Source organism: Ciona intestinalis, chromosome 5, assembly GCF_000224145.3.
Source record: "Ciona intestinalis chromosome 5, KH, whole genome shotgun sequence".
Taxonomy (NCBI): Eukaryota; Metazoa; Chordata; class Ascidiacea; order Phlebobranchia; family Cionidae; genus Ciona; species Ciona intestinalis.
The window spans coordinates 915333-935582 of record NC_020170.2 but is presented as its reverse complement, the minus strand read 5'-3'; the positions used below and the strand labels follow the sequence as shown (position 1 = coordinate 935582).

Genomic DNA, 20250 nt, shown 5'->3' with positions numbered 1-20250 from the left:
AACCGGGTACCTGCGGGTACATGCTGTTTACAAGCGGGTACATGCGGAACAAGCGGTACAAGCGGGTACATGCGGTACATGCTGTACAAGCGGGTACATGCGGTACATGCTGTACAAGCGGGTACATGCGGTACAAGCGGGTACATGCGGTACATGCTGTACAAGCGGGTACATGCGGTACATGCTGTACAAGCGGGTACATGCGGTACATGCTGTACAAGCGGGTACATGCGGTACATGCGGTACATGCGGTACATGCGGTACATGCGGTACATGCGGTACATGCGGTACATGCTGTACAAGCGGTACAAGCGGTACATGCTGTACAAGCGGTACATGCGGTACTTTATGTTTTAAAGGGGTCCGGGAAAAGAGCCTATTAATTCCAGATTACGTAAATTTGGGCATTTAACAAAGGTAATTTATACTGTATTGTGGATTTAGCTTTTATTTGCCGCTTGTACAAATAGTTTTTACCTGTAGCATGTTATTAACGATTATCCAGCGCCGTAGCACAGTTGGTCAGCGCGCCTGCCTCGAACCCAGAGGTAATTCGTTCAAGGCTCGTCGTTGCTACCATTGTGGGCGTATGCCTTGGGCAAGACACTTAACGGTAATTTCTCCAACCCAGTGGTCACAAATGGGTTGTCCCTCCAACCCAGTTGTTTGTCCAAATTATCTGCAACGCATAAAAAAAATCCACAAAAAAATAATTACCCACGAAGTAACATACATGGTAACTCGTAAGCAAGCACGAGGTGTATAAACATCTGTGTTTTAACGACTGTCGTTTTCCGGCCATGCGAAGATAAAGTTACATTCATTCATTGTCATTTTGCTGCTAGTTTGTATCTCCAGGCTGTTTTGGTTATTCTAACCTTCTACGATATCCAAAGAGTAAAACAAATTCATTTTACAAAACAATTTTGCAGTCCTTTTATATTTTTAAAATACAAAAACACAAAAGATTTGCGTTTGGTTGAAAAAAAAGGAGATATTACTTAGGGTTACATAAGCATGGCAGCATATGTGCAGTCTTACTTTAGCAAGAAGTAGATATGTGGTTCATGGAAACAATGAAACACATAGTATGTCGATAATTTTGCAAATCATGGTAAAATATCTTGATTGGCACAGAAACATAAAAATAAGTCTTGTCACGTAAGAGGCATTTTGCTTCCTTCAATACTTATTCCAACCGCTCTTTGCATCTTACTGTGCTTGCGACGGTCTGCAAAAGATTTCAAATGCTTCTCGAGTCTGTCATCTTTTTTACCCTGCTTGCCCTTGGATCGTCGGTGAAACCGTTGACTGTCTTCATCTTCCATTAAATCTACTTTCCATTTAGGTCGAATGACATAGTCCTTGTGTGAAGGAGCAGGCACTCTTGCCCGCATCACAAACCCTCGTTCACCAGGACGAAGTTGCTCAGCTTCTCCAGCACCTTCTTCTTCACCTTCCCTTCTCTCATTTTGACCAGCACTCAATCGCCGGCGCTTTGCTTGCGGCATATGCTCTAAATCTCTTTGTTCACGATCTGATAAAATAAATTAGGTCAAAGCATTGTAGTCTGATTCGGTTTTACAACTTGTAAGAAAAAAATTAGAAATACTTTTTTTTTGACTGGGGCACTAACAGACAACGTAAACAAATATAACTTGGAAAATTGTACATATTAACTATTCATAAACGTAATACGCAATATTTACTAATTTTTCGTATTCCTTTTTATAAAAAATTAATAAAGAGCAGCAAAACTTGGTATGAAAAAAATGTTTCATTTATCGGAAAAAGATACATACCTCCTCTGGACATACTCTTAAAGTTGTCATTTAAACCAAAGATAGGACGTGACCACTTGTTAATTAATCTTCCTGCAGATTCGCGATTTTTTCTTGTCTCTCGTGGATGTTTAAAGAGTCGCATCACTGACTTTCCAATACCACTTGTTTTTAAGGTTTCCTGAAAGACATCAAATATATTTTATAACAAGTTCAACACATTTATTTTAAATATGAAACTGACCAGAAGTGCTGTTTAGAGCTGTTACAATTACAAATAATGTATAATTTTTGCTGGCACAATACTATAACACAATAGGACCTACAACATCCATTCAAGTTGTATACAAGATAGAAGATACATATTGCCGCGTACTCGCGTTAATGATGATGAGTTTTTTATCTTGTAGCTTGGCTGAATCTTACAAATTAGATGCAAGCAGGAATACCCAGTTAAGCGAATACTAATGTTACTTCAATTACTGCGTTTTTACAGGCGAATAAAATGACGTTTACAGTTCTTCTTCAAAACAAGAAAAGGTGCAATAATAACAACATAGATCCCAACAATGATTAAGACAACTGCAGCTGACAGCGTGATTGTGTCTTGGATTAAATTAGGGCACGTGATACATATATAATATCATTAAATATACAACCACTTACCGAACTTACACCTGGCAACTCATGAAGAATTTTCAGAAGTTCGGTTCGAATGCTAAGGTGAGGTAAGCTGCGGTCGGGTAGCAATGAGAGCCAGTCATCAACAGCCGCTATCATTCCCATGTCAACAAAAGATTCCTTCAAATCCTGAAAAGAAGAAAAGGTTAAAACATTACCCAAACTATGATAAACATTCTAAAAATGATCATTATTGCACGAAAATAGTCTTAGAGCCCTAAAAAGGTTGTGACAGAAAGGAACATAACTTACAACTGTACTTACTGAATTCAAAAGTAGAATTGAGTGTTATAAATAAAGCCCAATACCTGTTTTTTCAAGTGTCGTATCACAGTAGGCAACATCTTGAGTTTATTTAGAGCAGGTTTCCTATGTTTATTGGCTTCTCTATCTGCTTCTGCAGCTTCTCTCATCTTTGTAAGCATTGCATTAATGATATCATCGGCATCAGATATAAAGGTCCCACCATCCTTCTTACGACGTCCTTTCCTATAAACAAAATGATTTTAAGAATAGGTTGTAGTTACCTTCTTTATTCAATCAAGGTGCACCAAACAGTTTTGCTAATAAAACACTATCTACTTTGTTGTATGCACGTTTATTGGCAATAAACTTAAATATGAACATTTCAATTGCTTTTGTAATTAAATATATTCCACTATTCTAGGCTATTAGTTGAGAACATTTATAACCCATAGCTCATTTGGTTTCTTTAGTTTCTCTAATGATCTAATAAAATACACATATCACTAGCATATGAGTGCAGCAATTAGTTGCTATATACAGATGTTTGTATCAGGATTAGATTCATTTCCTTTCTTTTAAAACCACTCACAACACAGAGTGTTCATGCCATTACCTTTCATTTTTCTTTCGTTCCAACATAAGGTCAAAGTCATATACGATCCCTCCTTCTTTCCGAACATCTTTGACACCTTCATCCGAATCATAATCACCTTCTGTACCTTCAGGTGTCTGCTGCTTACTTGCTTCTAGAAGAATATTCGAGCCTTGATTAAACACATGCTGTAATCATGTAATGTACCTCGGACTTTTAGTTATCACTTTTACCACACAGAATTCTAAATTGTAAATGGGTGAGTTTCTCTAAGAAAGCATGCCAGGAGATCTGGAAACTAGGCAAAAGTTTGCCAGTTAGCAACAAAATAATCCAAAAAAGGATATGTGGTTTTGTAGTAGTATGTAGTATACATGGAAATCTAATAAGAATCAATTTCACCAGTATAGGGTTTATATACCAAGTTTAAATAATCATTAAGTACAATAACAGCATGGTTGCCAAACGCTGACATGCAGCACTAGTATCTTGCCGTTATAGGACATCACAAAACCCTTTAATGCCCTTTATTACCTCCAGCTGGAGTTGGTTCACTGTCATCATCAGAATCTGAGCTGATTGCTCCGACAGCGCTCTTGCTTCTCTCATCTTTCTTCTTCACTTCCTCCACTCCGAAGCCAGTGAACTCCTCATCTTCATCATCACTCTTCCCGAAAATATCATTGATCAGATCTCCCTCTGCAAGAGGAAATACAGATATTGTAAAGTAATTTTCCTATATAACAGTAAAAAACACAAGCATTGTTTAAACGGCACAGAACTGAATATAATCAAATGTCCAAATTATTTCACAAAATTAAGCAAAAAACAGTAACGGACATTCTACAAAAAATAATTCTTATGTAGCGTAGGCCATGCATTTGTGCCATTCTAAAATTGTGTAATTATGTTATAACTTATACAATCACATTGTCCAAACTTACCATTTTCAGCAGCATCATCATCGCTATCCGAGTCGAACATTTTCGCAATCTGTGCTTGATTAACTGCAAAATAATACACCAGATTATAAACACATTACATAGTAAATACTTCTTTAAAAAAAAATATTTGTAATATACATTTCATATACATTTTTAAGTAACAAAAATGAAATTACCTGATTCATCTTGAGTTGCTTTAACTTGGGAGTTGCTTTCTTCAAAATCGGAACCTGATAATAATGAGTGAAAGTGTAATGCTATTTAAACAGGATGCTTTAGTCATTATCTAAATTCTAAATTACTTTTATCAGCATTGTAGCAATGGAATACCAATTCAGCAAGTAACAACTATTGAAACACACTGCTGAAGAAAAGCAAAATATAATTTCCGGAAGAATTTACAATATCAATTATCAACTGTATGAGCTGTATAAAGCATGCACAAACAAAATAACCAGGGTCCAGGTGACCAGGTATGCAATAATAACGTCAATTATGAATTGGTTTAAGCACAAATTATAGACCAAAATTGGTCGGGGTGTTTTACATACTAGGCCTACAACATTTCTTCCATCCTAAACAAGTTATGCTTAAAGTTATAGATAATCTCACCTCTTTCGTCATCATCTGACACATGGCTAAGTTTCACTCCATCACTTGCCGTGTCCTCTTGATCTTCATCACTATCACTTACATGCTCTGCAACATTTTCATCAACTTCATCCTCTTGCATCCCCTCCTCCACCTCCACTGCAGCTTCATACTCATTCTCATCTGCTCCAACCTCAGCAACAACATCCTCAGCAACATCTTCTGCATCAACTTGATCCACGTACCTGTACGTTAACAAGCAAGACATTATTTAATGTATATAACCATAGGCGTAAAGTTTTACTAAAAGTTAGGGTTGCAAAAACCAGAAAAAAAAGGAAGTCTTTGCAACCCTATGTTTTCGGTTTGCAACCGTTTAAATATGTGCTTTTTAAATGCTCATACAAACGTAAACGTATTCAGAAATACTTAGGGATGAGACAAATTAAAATATTGACATATTTTAACGAACGTAAACAAAGTTTGTTCGCAGTAATAATGGCGTCTTCGTTTGGTCGAACGTAATTCCTTACGCATTATTAGTATGGAGAAAATCAAAGGGTTGCCAGGCAACCCTGCAACCCCGTAACTTTACACCAGTGTATATAACACTGCCACAGACAATGTAGGTTCTCTTCCTTGCATAGTCCATTATCAAAGCTAACTTATAATGTTAACCAATTCTAGATAGTAATTATTCTTTATTTAAACACAATCTAATAATTTACTCTTTGAGGCCAATGACCTTTTATAAAATCGAAGTGACCACACACAACAATAAAAACATTTTTGATGAAGATGATCTACTAAATGCATAATCATATCAATTCAACAAAAATTTAAACATTCGTTTAACCAGGATCATCACATTAGCAGCATAGCAACTTTCTTGACCGAATATTTAAAACCTTAATCCAATCAAACTGCATAGCACATCTAACATTAAGATTTAAATAAAATAATGAGGTATTTACATGTCATTTGTTGATGTAGGAACCTGATCAAATTCTGCATCATTCATTTCTTTCAGTTTTTCTTCAGCTTGTTCTTCGAAAGCTGCATCTTCCGTAACTTCGTTCCCAGCATCTAGATATCAATTTAAAATGAGCTTAAACAACTTTAAAAGCAAGTATTGGTGAAGTGTTCATTTTAACTACAAAAAATGTTTTGTTTTTTTTATTCCAACATTCTTAAAAATTTCTTTTTAAACTTACCATTAGTTGCCTCTTCATTGAAAGACACATTTTCGAAACCTTCCTCTCTAACCTCTGCAGAGCTATCATGGACTCCACCATCCTCATAAGTTTCTACTTCTTCACCTTCTTCCTCAAGAACCTCCTCACCAATCACATCATGCTCTTCATTTATCACTTCCTCCTGTTGCTCACTAGGATCACCCTCCTCATGAACAAACTCTTGAACATTTTCCTCCAAGTGCTCCTCTCCCTCAACTTCTTCTTCCAAAATATCTTCCTCACCAGCGTGAAAAGCAACTTCTTCGCCTTCATCCCCCACCTCTTTCTCCACTTCACCAACTTCAACCGAATCATAGGAAACATTTTGCTCTCCTTCCATCAGTTCACCGCTGATGTTTCCTTCTTCTTGTTCATCATCACCATTTTCTTCTTCACCAACAACCTGCTCCAGTTGACCATACTCTGCATTCTGTTCAATTCCCAAACCTTGTTCCTGATCCTCATCTTCCTCGCCTCCATCCTCCACAGTTTCTTCAATTTGAGCAAACCCATTGTCTGTTTCGACATTTTCCGAGCTATTTAAATTGTGTTCCACATACTGCTCATCATTCTGTCCTTCCTCTAAAAAGCTTCCATCACCTTCCCCCTCTTCCAAATATCCAGATTGTGGAGAATGAGGTTCATTATTATCATCAACTGGATCCATATTTTTATGTTTGTGACTTGCAAAATTATATTTTCAATTTCAATTCTAATATCACAAACAATAAATAGATCTGAATAAAAACAAACTATTAGTTAAAACAAATCTGGATTAGAATAAAAATAAGGTACTATTTCTTTACAGCAAACCATTGATTAACTAATTACCACCAGGATTTAAATACATTTTTTGTCCGGCACGGGGCTCAGCGTTTTAGGCGCCTGCATCGAAAACCAAAGTGTCCCCGGTTCGATGCTCAGCGGCGGTACTCACTAACACTGATCGGCCTATGTGTCTTTAAGCAAGACAATTTACGAACTTTGCTCCAACCCAGCGGTCATTAATGGGTTATACAAATTATAACCAAAAACAAAAATTATACACAAAGTTGAAAAGTGTGGTAACTCGTAAGCACGAGAGAATAAAAACGATGCAGTGGGGATGAAAACAGAGATCAAAGAAGTCAGAAAAGCGTGCTGAACTTAATAGTCACCACCAAGGTGATCCTAGAAGAATACAGATATTATAGTAAAAAGAAAATGACAAAATATTATACATAAATATTCGTGTAGAAACGTTGGCACTAGTGAAGAATCCTTGGTACCGTACATTACAGATTAGGCTGGTGGAAAGTGTTTGAGGTTAGTAGTGGTTGTTACTGTATTAGTTAGGGATTAGTGGTTATACTAGTTAGCAGCTTGGGGTTAGACGTTGACGTTGTCGTTGTATAGGTTATAGTAGTTACGTTTAGCCGTCAGAAAACTTAGAGGTAAGAATCTTTACTAGCAACAAAGGCTATCTATAACGATAAAATGTTTTGACTTCTACTTCTTTCCACCCTTTCTTTTTATTTTACAAGGCTTTACAACTAAAACCACTGCGCACACTTTGGGAAATTCACAATGGAAAAATCTTCTATCTCTGTTCAATAAAGCGTAACGTTAACCTTTACATAGAAATCTGACTTAATTTTACCAGAGTATTTCTATGGTTCTAATTTTTACCACATAAACACATTTTCTATTTTATAGATTTATTGTTCAGGTAATACGCTTTGCTCCACTTTCATCTATATATCTAATATAAACATTGGTTTTACAAAGCGATAATTGGGACCAACAAAAAGGACTAGACTTGTAACTAGGTAAATTTCTTTGCTTATTCTTTTTTTTCCTTTTATGCATTCGATTTAAAGTGATTGATCCTAAATCTCTTTGTTGGATCTAAAATATTTAGAACCAGTCATTTGTTTTTAAAGCATTTAATTTCCACGCGCGATGTTCGTATTCGGATATGTACACGGCACTGTATAGTTCACGTAGGCTAAGCTGAATATGCGTTTAGTTCAAAACAAAGATCAAAAACAACTGAAGCGAGAGTAAAATAAACAGGGACAAATTGTCGCAAAGCTGCCGAAAGTAAAATTACACACGGTGTGCAGTCTCGAACAGAGGTTGAATAAAAAATAAAAAAATCAGCCATCAACTTATTTGCTTGCATGCAAGAGTGGCTCGATTTTCGGAACAAAAAAGGTAACAGTGGTGTAAAACCGCACTGAAATAGCAGTGTCTGTATTGAGTTCAAGCAGTATCCAGCTTAACTTTGAATGACAGTTGGTGTGCCTGAATTTACAAGACGCATGAGTCCTTCAGTAGCACTCTTTACTGCACTGTCGTTCAGATTTGGACTGCAGTAGATTTCCATTGATTCATCGCTTTCACAATCAGTATTGGCAGCAAGTTTTCGGATGGGTCGCAAAACAGGAGAGAGCGACTGCTCCATTCGGAAGTCGATCGGCTCCGGACGGCAGCCAACTGGAGAGTTAGAAGTGAAAGCAGAATCGTTAGAAGAAGAGGTGCTGGACGTGCGCCGATGAAAAGAAATGTGGCTGGAGTGGCCAGATGATGAGCATGGACTCGTTTGGCTAGAAATGATAGACGATGAAGAATATAATCCTTCATCCTTAGAGGTATCACCGTATGACGTTTCTTCCGCATCATCTTCGTAAAATGAGGAGTTCTCGGAATACATGCGCGTTTTCTCACTGTGGAAGGTAAAGATAGGGTTAAAATTCGATTGCCGAGCTGTATATGCCGTTCATATGCAAGAGCTTAAACTTACTGAGTAGCATTTTTTTCGTGGTGCTTGAGATGACGGTCTAAATTTGCCTGCTGACTGAACTCTCTTCCGCAAAAGTGGCATTCAAATGGTCTCTCCTAGGAAAATTAAGTTAAAAGCATGATTAGAGGATTGAAGTAATACACACTTGTACTATTAATAGGAATATATAATGGGGCGGGGGACGATGGGACACCTTTAGCACGTAACGAGTTGTGAAAATAAGGTTATATATTTCTTAAAATATTCTTTATTTACGACTGAACGGGACGAGAAAATAGAGAAAGGTGTCCCATCTTCCCCCACCTTACTATTACGTTTATTGTAATAAAAAACAGCAGCCTGTTTAAAGGACTTATTTTTATCCTCATGAATTTTACTTTTAAGGGGACAAAATATATTAACAATGAATCAACTGAAGATAAATCATGTAACAAAAATAAATTTGATATAAAAGTATTGGAACATACCTTATTATGAATGTTTCGTACATGACGTTGCAAGTTTGAAGATATGGAAAAGCTTCGGTCGCAGTATTGACAGGTGTACGGTTGCTCTCCGGTGTGCGTTCTCTCGTGTCGGATGAGGTTTGCACTTCGGGGAAAGTTTTTGAAGCAAAATTTGCAAGTATAGCGTTCCCGTGCAAACCCAAAGCATTGTTGATAGTAAGGAGCTATGGCGTTTGGTTGGAACTGGTATTTATGAGCAGCGGTATCTGTGAAACAGGTTGACTCTCTTAATGGGCGAGGTGCCCATGACGACTCTCTTGTTGGAAGAGAAAAGCCGGAGTACATTGTCGGTGGGTACGCTGGTACGCTTGTAGCTGTGGCAAATTGAGACGGGTTGAAGTTGCCGAACTTTGAAATCGATGAAGAGGACCCAAAATGTTTTCCAGCCTCGTATAGAAAACTGAGGGATTGCTTCCACTTGTTGAGGTTTTCCACGCTTTGTTGATTTGTGTTGTTGGTGGTTTGATCGTTGTTTTTCTTCACGGTGGATGACATGCTCAGGTCAAGTGGCTGTTCTGGAGTAACTCGAGGTTGTTCAAGGGGAATGTCAAAACTAAAAGGTTTCGAGTAAGACTTGGAGAAGTTGGCAACTGAAAATGTGCTGTGGCGCTTCTCCTGGCTACTGGACAGTAGATAAGCTGCAGCTACAGCGGCGGCTGCGGGGTTCGGTTTTACCGCAGGGAAATTTGTCGGCGAGAAGCTGTCGAATGATGGTAAACGTTTTGGTGCGTTTGGAGATGGGGAGAGCAGTGGGTTCCAAATTTTCTCTTTTGGTCGGTCGATCGGCGATGTTGGAGAAGGTAGTTGATTGGTTGATCTCTTGAGACTTTCACAAGAATCAAACTGGACAGCGGCATGTCTGGATGTTGCGCTGAAGTTAGGGAGAGCATAAGAACGTAAGAATCGTGTAGAATTTGCCTTTAACACAATTGGGAACGTTGTTGTGCGTTGTGTGGTTGCCTCGATGGTGGAATCAACATTGGGCTTATTGCATTGAACTTGTGCGTCCGCAAAACCCCTTTTCGAGCGAACGAATGGTTCGCCGTTTTTTTCCGCATGGCAGAAGTAAGAATTTTTTCGGGTTTGGTTCATCCGCATTTCAGACCCAAGACCACGTGTGCTGGACTCTGCTGCCATGGCGTATAAGCGGCGAAGTCGTTCGGACCATTCGGCTTCGACAGCTTTCGAAATTTGACCTTTTGTTGTATCGTTCCATTCGCAAGCACGAGACTCTGTTGGTAAAATTAATTTTATTTGCATTTTTTCAAAAAAAAGAGTTTGCAACCATTATGCAAAACTATATTATTAATCTTAGTAAAGGTAATATAAAAATTTGAATTTTATTACATTTAAAAGGGTTTAGTTAGATTTCAGACTGAAAAATAGGTTGGCAAATAGAGTTTACATACCAACACTTTGTGGAGAAGATTGTCGACTTGAATTTGATTCAGTTTTGGGTGACGCTGCCATAGAAGCACCATTCCCAACTTTTGTGGGATTTCTATTGAAAAAATAAGACAAGTTATAAAATGTTCAGTCACGACAAAGGTAAAACAGAGTTATAACTATTAATAAAAAAAAGAGTTTTATATAATGCTTACTTGGTCGTGCTGCCGTTGGCCGTTCCAGTACAGAATCGCCGGTGTTTCGTTAGTGAGCTGATGTTCGGAAATAGGGAGTCGCAGTTTTGGCATCGCATATGAGCACGACAGTTCGCCTGCATGCGCTTATGTCGACAGAGATTGCTAAACTGTAAAGCAAATTAACATTTTCAAGGTAAATTTAGGATATTACTAAATTGAATAGACTTATGTTTATGTAAGTGTATTTTCTTAGCAAAAACTTACCTGTGTGTAGGATTTGTGGCACACTTCACACGTGAAAGGCTTCACACTACTATGTATATGCTGATGCTGTTTGAGTCCAGAAGATGTAGCGAACGTCTTCCCGCATTCTGGACATGGATGCGCTCTTGCGCCCACGTGTTGCTGGCGGATATGGCGTTGAAGGTTGCTAGGGTCGGCAAAACAACGGTCGCAGTTTTCGCAAAGATATCTAAAGAAAAATTATGTAAATTTACGGCTTAGGTATAAAATTTCAAACAAATTGTTTCAATAAAACTTTATACCTAAATTATAAACACGTATTATAGTTATCTCGGTATTATAGATATAAAGTATTATTCCGTACAAATGTGTTTTAAAGGAGCCGAGTATAGCTTTAAATACAGAAAAAAAACACTCTGTTAATCTTATTGTAGATAAAAAGAACTGCCTCTCATTTGTTCGGACATACTTACTTTTTTTCTCCTTTGCTTGACAATACCAGGCGTCCAGCAAATCCAGTTTTGGTGGGTGATGTCTTAATATTTCGCATATCATGTTCGTCTTTAGTTGCGAAGTTTAAACGTGGTAACCTTTCAGCTACTTGGTTTGCGAATCGACGAGCAAGTTCCCGATGGTCAGCAGCGGACATTCCTGTTTAAGTCAAAATTTGTTGCAATGTTGGTATAAAAGTCCTTTGGACAATGTCAGCGCTAACTCTAAGAATTTAAAAAGTGATCCAATTTAACCAATGCGCTACATATTTCAACAACAACTGACAGCACCATTAGTCACTTTTTTCAAATACACTGTTTTTTAGATTTGCTGTAGCATTTATATTCTATCGGTTACGCCATATTTCAATTATCTCTAATATTGCATATAGTGGGGTGACAAACTTTTTACATCACTAACCTTCGACGTATGACCGGGGATCTTGTGTTTTTCCAGTTTGAAACGTTTTGTAATTCGTACACAATGTTTCGTTGTCGTTGGATGATGACTAAAAAATAAAATGATATTGTTGTAATTAAAGATCGTGTTGTATAAGAATGCGGTTGGGGTGAGAAGGGACAACTTTTTATTCTTTTTTCCTGTCTCATTCGTTAGTAAACAAAGAATATTTACAGAATTTTTAAACGTATAGCTCTGCGATTATGAAAGCGTTGTTAATTGTTTAAAAAGTGTTCAGAAAATAGGAGATTTGGGAGCTAACGGTATACGATCTTACCCTACAGTATCATATATTGTATATATTACCCTCTTATGAAAAGTGTATAGAATAGGTGTTAATATATTACAGGTGGTATATAATACAGGGTGGGGGAAAACGAGACACATTAAGCACATCTTATTTAAATATCCTAATCGTATTTTAAACAGTTAACAACGGTCTATAGGTGCCGTGATGATACGATTTTATAATTCTTTAAATGTTCTTCGTTTTTTTTTTACTAAATAGGACAAGAAAATGAAATGAAAAGGTGTTCCACCTTTCTCCACCTTACTAATACTCCAGGTGGTGTATAATATATATGTATATATAAACGCAACAGGTGGTGCTGATATAGTTAAAATGTCTACACCTAGTATTACGTGCGTTTTCTCACAGCAGCGGGGCTGTAGCAGTATATAGGTGTCATCATTTATAGATTTTTTAATAATAAAAATTTCGATTGCCTTAGCATACCAGTGGTACATGATTAATGACCGTGGTTGTTTCACATGGACAAGCTTTGTAATATGGTGGTAAGTATACTTACAGGTAATCCGCTGAAATATCTGTTTTTCGGGGGTGACCAACTTGGACAATATGGCGCGTATCGTCTTGCTGCTCGGAAATAATTTCCCCACGACGTTGGTTGGGCAGTGGGTCGAGAATCGAGTAATGAGCTACTCGTTCTGTTATCACGTTCATACGATGCGGCCTAAAAAAGGATTTCTGTTAATCTTGCATGCACATTCGGTTCTTTTATATTTTCGCGAAAGCCACGAAAAGGGATCAGAGTCTAGTCGCGACGTGCTTGCGTGACGCTGCTCCCATGATCACCAGAGCCGCAGTAAATTATCGTCTCGTTTTATCAGTTAACTATATTGACATAATTGTTTGCACTTGACGGGGAACAACGATTGCGTTTCGTTATCTAGCACGGCTGTGGCGAGGGTTCGCGGCAGTGTACTGACTCCCGGCACCTCGATGGCTTAATTGCGGTGAAGGGCACAGACGGAGTTTGCAAATGAGAGTTCATTATGCACAGACATCGGGACAACAAGCTCGTGTCGTATCAACGATTACGAGAATTTCACTGCAATCTGCGTAAACACGGCCTAATCTCCCATACAGCTGCGACGCTGGAAATTATTAACAGAAGTAATATATATTATCGACAGACGCGACGTCTGTATATTATTACAAGGCTAATATCAGTGTTTTGCACATGGCACTGCATTGTGATCTATTAAAACCAAGGCCAGTGACTTGCCAACAGTCGCTTCCCGGTGAAACGGCATTTAGTAAATCGTAAACGCGATAAAAACACGAAAGTGACCGATTTGGAACAAACAGAGGAAGTTCGGTTTACTTTCGAAGTGTGCAAGTGTGGCCGAGACGCATGCAAACATTTGGCGGTCGCCGGCTGTCAAGCTTAGGCGGCCACGTCTTTCACTGATTGCAAGTGCAACGGTGTTTGCCATACAGCGCCGATTTGGCTGCGTGTGGTTCATTGTCGTTCAAGTTTATCCTTTACCACCTTGGCTGTACAGCAGGTGTGTTATTAGGTTATAATGGTTGTTAAGCGTATATACGAGGAAACTTTACTCCCCCCAATTACCTCCAAATTCAAAGCTGAAATTACTAATAAGGCCGACATATCAAAGCGACCCAAAACATGCGAATATTTAGATTCCCAATCACTGTAAATCAACCAGAAATGCAACAATGTTGACAAGTTCTTACATAACTATACGTAAAGCACACGAAGCACCCATCGCTTTTGTTCATCACAATCAATTGGCGAGAAATTTCGCTTACAAAGTACCGCTTTGGGTACCGCGCGTGGCAACTGATGGGCGATAATTTTGTTTTAACTTATTGTTCTCAAAACATGTTTATTTTCGTGGGCCGCGCGAGGTTGACGATCACTTCCGTTAGCGGGTAAGGCGTATACACATTTAATAACCCCGACAACTTTGCGCACCTGGGATGTTGGTATATGAGTGAAAGTTCGGAGTGTGGACATTGAAAACTATTAAGCAACCTCTCCAAGAAATCTGAGAAGCGTTTAACTATACTTGAATACGCAGGTCTAATATTAGGAACGCTGCGGCTTTATTCTGCCATAAAAGGCATAATTTTCGTTTTAGCGCATACGATAAAAAATGCAAACAAATATTGATATCCCATAGCAACAATATATTACGCTTGTGTTGGTATTTTAAACTATGTTGATTGTTGCATTAAACGTAAACGACCAACCACAACGATAACGAAAATCGTTTGATTTACATTTTACATTATAAAAAAAGTCAACATTAAAATCAACAACTGATTCTTGTTCTTTAAGTTAGTTGAATACAGTGCTACATGTTACGTATAGACTACACAGATATACATATATTTAAAATCATCGATATGCAACAGTAGTTAAAAAAACTGTCAAACTTTTGCTTACCTGGACAGTAGGGGCGCGTAAATCAAGATCAGCCATAAGAACCATACTAACTCAACTGATAGCTTCAAATGCTTGTCTTCTGAGACAGGAATAGCATGTACCAATCTGTTGAGCACGAGGCAAGAATAAAAATTAACGCCAACGAAACCGAAGAAATGCCCCTTTACCAATCGCAATAAAAAAAGGCGAACCAGCGTTTTTTTGCTCTCACTCCTTCGCTCGCTTCCTCTCTTCCTTTCTCTTTCAGATTACTCTCACGCCGCGCTCACTTATTTTCATTTTTCGTGTGGAATGCAGGCTGTGGAAAAGTTTACCTTTACAAATTACTGACACACCAAACCGAAATGGTATTTTTACACACATTGCTGGTATTTATTTTACAGTAAATACGTAAACCTTTGTTAACCGACTACAATATGTTTGTCGAACGCCAATATTGCAACAGTTCCAAATTATACATTTAAAATCCAAACAAACAATTTAGCCTATTAATTTCCGAATATTACATGATCCTGACAAACTTGTGTTTATATCTAATTTGGTATGTCGAGGCTTTAATTGAAAATTATTTGGAGTCGTGCGAACTTCAAACAAAGACTTTTGGTCAATACAAACTAATACTGAACAAAACAAACAATAACATCAACAGTAAGAATTGCAGTGAAATGCATTACTATAATTCCTTGACTATCTGTACCTGTGTTTACTGAATTGAATGCTCGTCTGAAGTCTACATATACGATATTTATGTCGAGTCCGTATAACTTGCGCATTAAAAATGACTTTTGCCTTTTCTATTTCACACTACTATAATTATTAGGTTTTCTATACGACCTTGACGAAGGAGCAGACTCCATGAGCATAAAAGGCTCATAACGAAAATTCAGTTAATATATATATGCTTGAAGAAAAATTTTAGTGAGAAATTTCGTTATAATATTTTTGTGTATTGTCTAAAAAAATTATAAATACTTACTTTTTACTAATATTATGTGGGATTATACATGGATGATATAATGTTCCAAAATTGAACAGCCGAGAGCCCACTCAAATGCAAGCAAAAGCTGCTGGTTACGCCCACGTAGCAATGCCCAAAGATGTCGTTTTTTTGTGTGTTTTTAGTGGGTGAGGGGTGGAAAAACAAGGCATGCAGCTTGCATTAATCAACAGAAAACTTTGGGAGATTACTTTTCCGTTTGTTAACCGCGGGACTGTGTCGTTTTAGCTGTTCATGTTACATTGATACTTAAGCCGGGTCCAAAACAGGAGGCGCAGGAGCAATATGGGAAGAGCGGTTTGCACCGGCTCGATTGCACACATTGCAGCACTTATTTGACTCTGTGATCGACATACAACCTTATGTGATATTTTGGCATGGATAGGGCACTCTGCAAATGCCTAAATCGGTCGCCTTGCAAAAGCAACGTAAGTCGGATACGTGGAAGTCGCAGCGCTTGGCTTGGGAAGCTGAGAACAGCCAAATTGATCCCGAAACTTAGCGACAGGTGGCCGATCCAGGCTTAAGGAGATGGATGACACGATCAGGAGGTGGTCTATCAACGGGGGGAGATGGGGTATGTGTAGTGCGGTTTTACGCTGATGACCTGAATATGCGACCGTTATTGCAAAGCGGCGTAGACTCTGACGCAATTTCGAAACCGACATCACGTTTGGGTGATTTGTGTCGCTTTATTTGGCCAAGGGATTAAACTGTTCCGAGAGACAAAGATTATGATACGACCCGCGTCATGTGCTGTATATGGTGATATATAGTGCGAATATCCTGATTGTCGAATTTGTTAATAAATGTAAGTAGCAAGCGGCTCTGTACTTAATCGCCTCGTTACAATAGAATAACAGAAAATTCGTTTGTCGAGTTTCCTGGAGCGTAAAAGGGCATAGTAGCATTTGACCAATTTATCAAAACTATAGTTTGCATTTCATGCTCCAATGCAAAATAGCACCACAGGTCAAATAGTAAAATAGTTTTGTGTCGTGTATTTTTTCTCACTGTCACAGGGATACACAAAACTAAAAAATCATGACTTTTTAAAATCGCGAGCATCCAATACATATAATGTATTACCACCACTCCATACTTTCCTATTAATTTATCGCATCATTTTAAATAATACCCTATGCCTGGTTTAAATAGGCTTTAAGGTGTTTTCATAACTTTTGATTCGGCTAATGGCGCTTTTCGGCTAATCCGACATGACCAATATGTTCAAGTACATTTAATCCGTTCGCCAACTCAATCTGCGTGATCCTAACCGTGCAGTTTTACTTGCACCGAACAAACACAACGCAGATTTAATCGTGGAATGGCCTGGTCAAATGGGCTGCCGTGTCGAGGTGGCGACCTTCTACCGGATTAAGCAAGTACATTATGTCAATATTGCTAATCGAGAGCCAGATACGGAAAACCGATAACAAAATCTGGGAATGGGAAAGTTAAAGAACATGTACCAGTGTTAAAAGACTTTGCGCTCCGAATTTACCGTGGTTCCACAGCATATACTAACTATGTAGGTAATATTAAATAGGCTTTTAAATTATGGTATAGGAGAAATACACACACGCAGAATTCGCTTCAAATCATAAAGATAAACTAGATGGCCCCTAAAATATGTAGTGAAAAAGTCCTTAAGGTGCAATAGGTTTAAAACAGCACGTAAGGCGCGTGAGCGTATTTTAAAGATCAGCCACTGATGCAAACTCTTGGGAAAATATGCTATATAAGAAAACGAAAATCCATATCGGGCAGATAGTAACATGTTCTATTTATTTAATGAGCTGGTCTTGGACAAAAGGCCTGTGTCGAGCGACGAAATAACGCTGTTAATATCAAAGTCCTGAGGGGATACGTTAAAGCCTCTGATAAGCTTTGGATGTTCAGTACAGAAGTGCTGGACTTGGTAAGCGAGCAACTGGGCGTCTGTAACGGACAGTGCGTCGTCGAAAACTGGGCCAGACATTAGAACAATACCTGGGGTTGGTGATAAATGTAAAATTACACAAGTTAGATATTTTGCATTAGGGATTGGGTAAAGTTATATTAGAATGAAAAACAAAGCAAAAAGGAAACTTACCTTTTTCTGACTCCAGTTCAGTAAAATGGTTGAGTGTAAGTTGGCTGGGAGCATTTTCTTTGTGTTGTTGATAATTGATAAGCGATGTGAAGTATATGTCGTTGTTGGAAAATTGGCCAACAAATATCTCGTACCCATCTTTGCGTGGAAGGGGGAAAACAAACTGACGCAAAATTGTGTTTCATTGGTAATTGGTAAAAATCAATTAAAACTCAGTTAAAGAACAAAAAGTAAGAATTTGGTAGACCACTTTAGCAACATATGTTATTATTAATTAATCAGTTCCATAAAAAAGATTAATGCTACAAAACAATATTTAAAAACAGTAATTTTTAATACTTTCACTGCAAGTTAATTCCCCACAACTATTATCTCACCACAGGATATTTCTCAAGTATGGTTCTTATAACGCAGTATGATTGGGAAGATATCACAGCGCACACAGCATCTTTATTTGCATATCTGTCCACCCACAATTTCTGGATATCTTCTGCCTTTAACTTCATTACCATTTCCAATTTTAAAATATCATCCAGTGTTTTAGTCTGAATAAAAACAAAATCTTTGTAATTGAATCTTTGGAAAACCATAAAAATTACAGTTAATTACCCAAAAAAAAAATTTAATTAACACTGGGAAAGGTGGAATATGGTAAGACAAAATGGGATAATGGTCATACAACAACAAATGCCAAACAGGTGTATAATAATTTGTTTTAAGAGTTAACAGGTGATTTGTAAAATAGGTTATTTACCTTTTTAGTCACAGGCAATTTTTTTTCGGTTGATTTTTGGCTTGTTTTGTTCTCGGTTTCCACTTTACCTTCTTCCTAAAAAATATTTTAAGAAGTTAGATTAAGTAAAAGTAATGGTGTGAGGTAATAAGAGGTTTGCGTTTATTGCACAATGATAAACAATTAGAGTCCGACAGAGATATAAAAAATAAAGAAACGCCAAAATGCCTCACTAATAAATGAATAAATAGAGTCTTTTAAAGATATGTCATTAGATATTCGGAAAAAAACTTTTAAATTCCTTACAAAACAATAAACACCAACAAAATTACATACTCTTTTCGACTGTTTTAATGCTTTCAGTTGGTCCAATCTTTTTCGGTATTCTTCAGGATTGGACCTATTCAAAACACTAGTTAATAGAAGTTAACGACATAATCAAATATAACTTCCCGATACCGCTTACTTTTGTAGGTGTTGTATTTTGTCTGCATACTTTTGAAAGAATGGATTTTCGGTGAGGTCTACTACATCGTTTTGAGACGAAGCTATAGATCGTGTGCAGTTTAGGGCGAAAGGTCTATTTGCAACACCTGGTCTGTTTGTTAATATAGTAATAATAAATATTACTTGAAGTTTTCTTTGTATTATAGTAAAGTGGCAGTATGTTTATTCTAGTTCATTTTTGTTACTGACTTTTAATTATTCATTAAATACACCCACCTTGATGTTCCTAACAGTATTGGGAACAGACGAACATATCTGTGCGTCATGTTGTCAATTACAGAGTTTGACCCTTGTAACTTTTGTAGGAACGATTTGCTACAATTTCCTTTGCTCATTCAGTCAAGCACAGAAGCGACATTTCTACCGAGAAAATGACATGAGTTATAACAAATATAAACAACTGTTTTATTATTAATTAGCCTAAAACAAACTTTTGTGCAAAATATCTACAACACGAAAGCCGACCACACATTGTATAAATATACAATACAAACGGTCCGCTGATATTTATGAATCAGCAAAAAGTATTCAACCGTTACGTCAAAAACATGACTAGGCTAAGTATATCCTACATATTTATGGGGAACAGCAATACATGAAAAAAGATGTACAACACTTGTTTAGTGGTTAATATGACATTACTGTATGCCGTGCATAAAATTAGATTATGTATTACGTACTGAAGGTGTTATTTCGTTCACCTGTGTTTTTAGTAGTTATCGCTACCAAGTTACCATGTCAATACAGCCGTGAGTTTACATTTAATAACCAAGATTAGGGAGATTATACAAGAGAATGAACAGTTAGTATAGGGAGAGGGTGTTGTGTTTGTTTTTACAGATTAATCTGTTTTAATCTCTTTTCAGTGACTCTGATTCCTTTGGATTAATTTAATAACCCGCTTTTGGAAGAGAAACAACTAAAACGGCGCTTGCCTGTTTTAAGTTCGACCTAACATCACGACATATTCTTGTAATAACTGGCAAAGTGTGGCAAATAACTTATCGTCTCTTAGCTGGTGTTTCATTAGTTTGGTAACTGTCACATACGGAGATTGCAAATT

The 20250-nt window shown here is 37.6% G+C and overlaps 3 protein-coding genes across 4 annotated transcripts; all 3 read right to left on the bottom strand.

The window, feature by feature from the left end:
- Positions 1-911: 911 nt before the first annotated feature.
- On the bottom strand, positions 912-6834 carry LOC100187539 (protein IWS1 homolog). The gene is made up of 11 exons (XM_009860302.3): positions 6050-6834; positions 5810-5921; positions 4857-5080; positions 4421-4474; positions 4245-4307; positions 3835-3999; positions 3322-3454; positions 2771-2951; positions 2448-2591; positions 1803-1962; positions 912-1537 (listed from the first exon to the last, which is right to left on the bottom strand). The coding sequence occupies exons 1-11, from the start codon at positions 6735-6737 to the stop codon at positions 1158-1160; spliced, it is 2304 nt and encodes a 767-aa protein (XP_009858604.1). The 5' UTR covers positions 6738-6834; the 3' UTR covers positions 912-1157.
- Positions 6835-7979: 1145 nt separating this feature from the next.
- Positions 7980-19543, bottom strand: zf(c2h2)-88 (zinc finger protein). Of its 2 annotated transcripts, NM_001078436.1 has the most exon segments (17): positions 8005-8778; positions 8856-8950; positions 9323-10593; positions 10771-10862; positions 10963-11111; positions 11209-11416; positions 11661-11838; positions 12100-12187; positions 12948-13112; positions 14856-14960; positions 15023-15153; positions 17948-18110; positions 18325-18492; positions 18702-18776; positions 19017-19080; positions 19147-19278; positions 19404-19543. In NM_001078436.1, coding segments are annotated over 10 exon segments (2739 nt in total). In that variant the 5' UTR covers positions 14901-14960; positions 15023-15153; positions 17948-18110; positions 18325-18492; positions 18702-18776; positions 19017-19080; positions 19147-19278; positions 19404-19543; the 3' UTR covers positions 8005-8330.
- Positions 17617-19549, bottom strand: LOC104265750 (ATP synthase mitochondrial F1 complex assembly factor 1-like). The gene is made up of 7 exons (XM_026834539.1): positions 19404-19549; positions 19147-19278; positions 19017-19080; positions 18702-18776; positions 18325-18492; positions 17948-18110; positions 17617-17844 (listed from the first exon to the last, which is right to left on the bottom strand). Exons 1-7 carry the CDS (start codon positions 19520-19522, stop codon positions 17636-17638), a joined length of 930 nt encoding a protein of 309 aa, XP_026690340.1. The 5' UTR covers positions 19523-19549; the 3' UTR covers positions 17617-17635.
- Between the last annotated feature and the right edge of the window lie 701 nt (positions 19550-20250).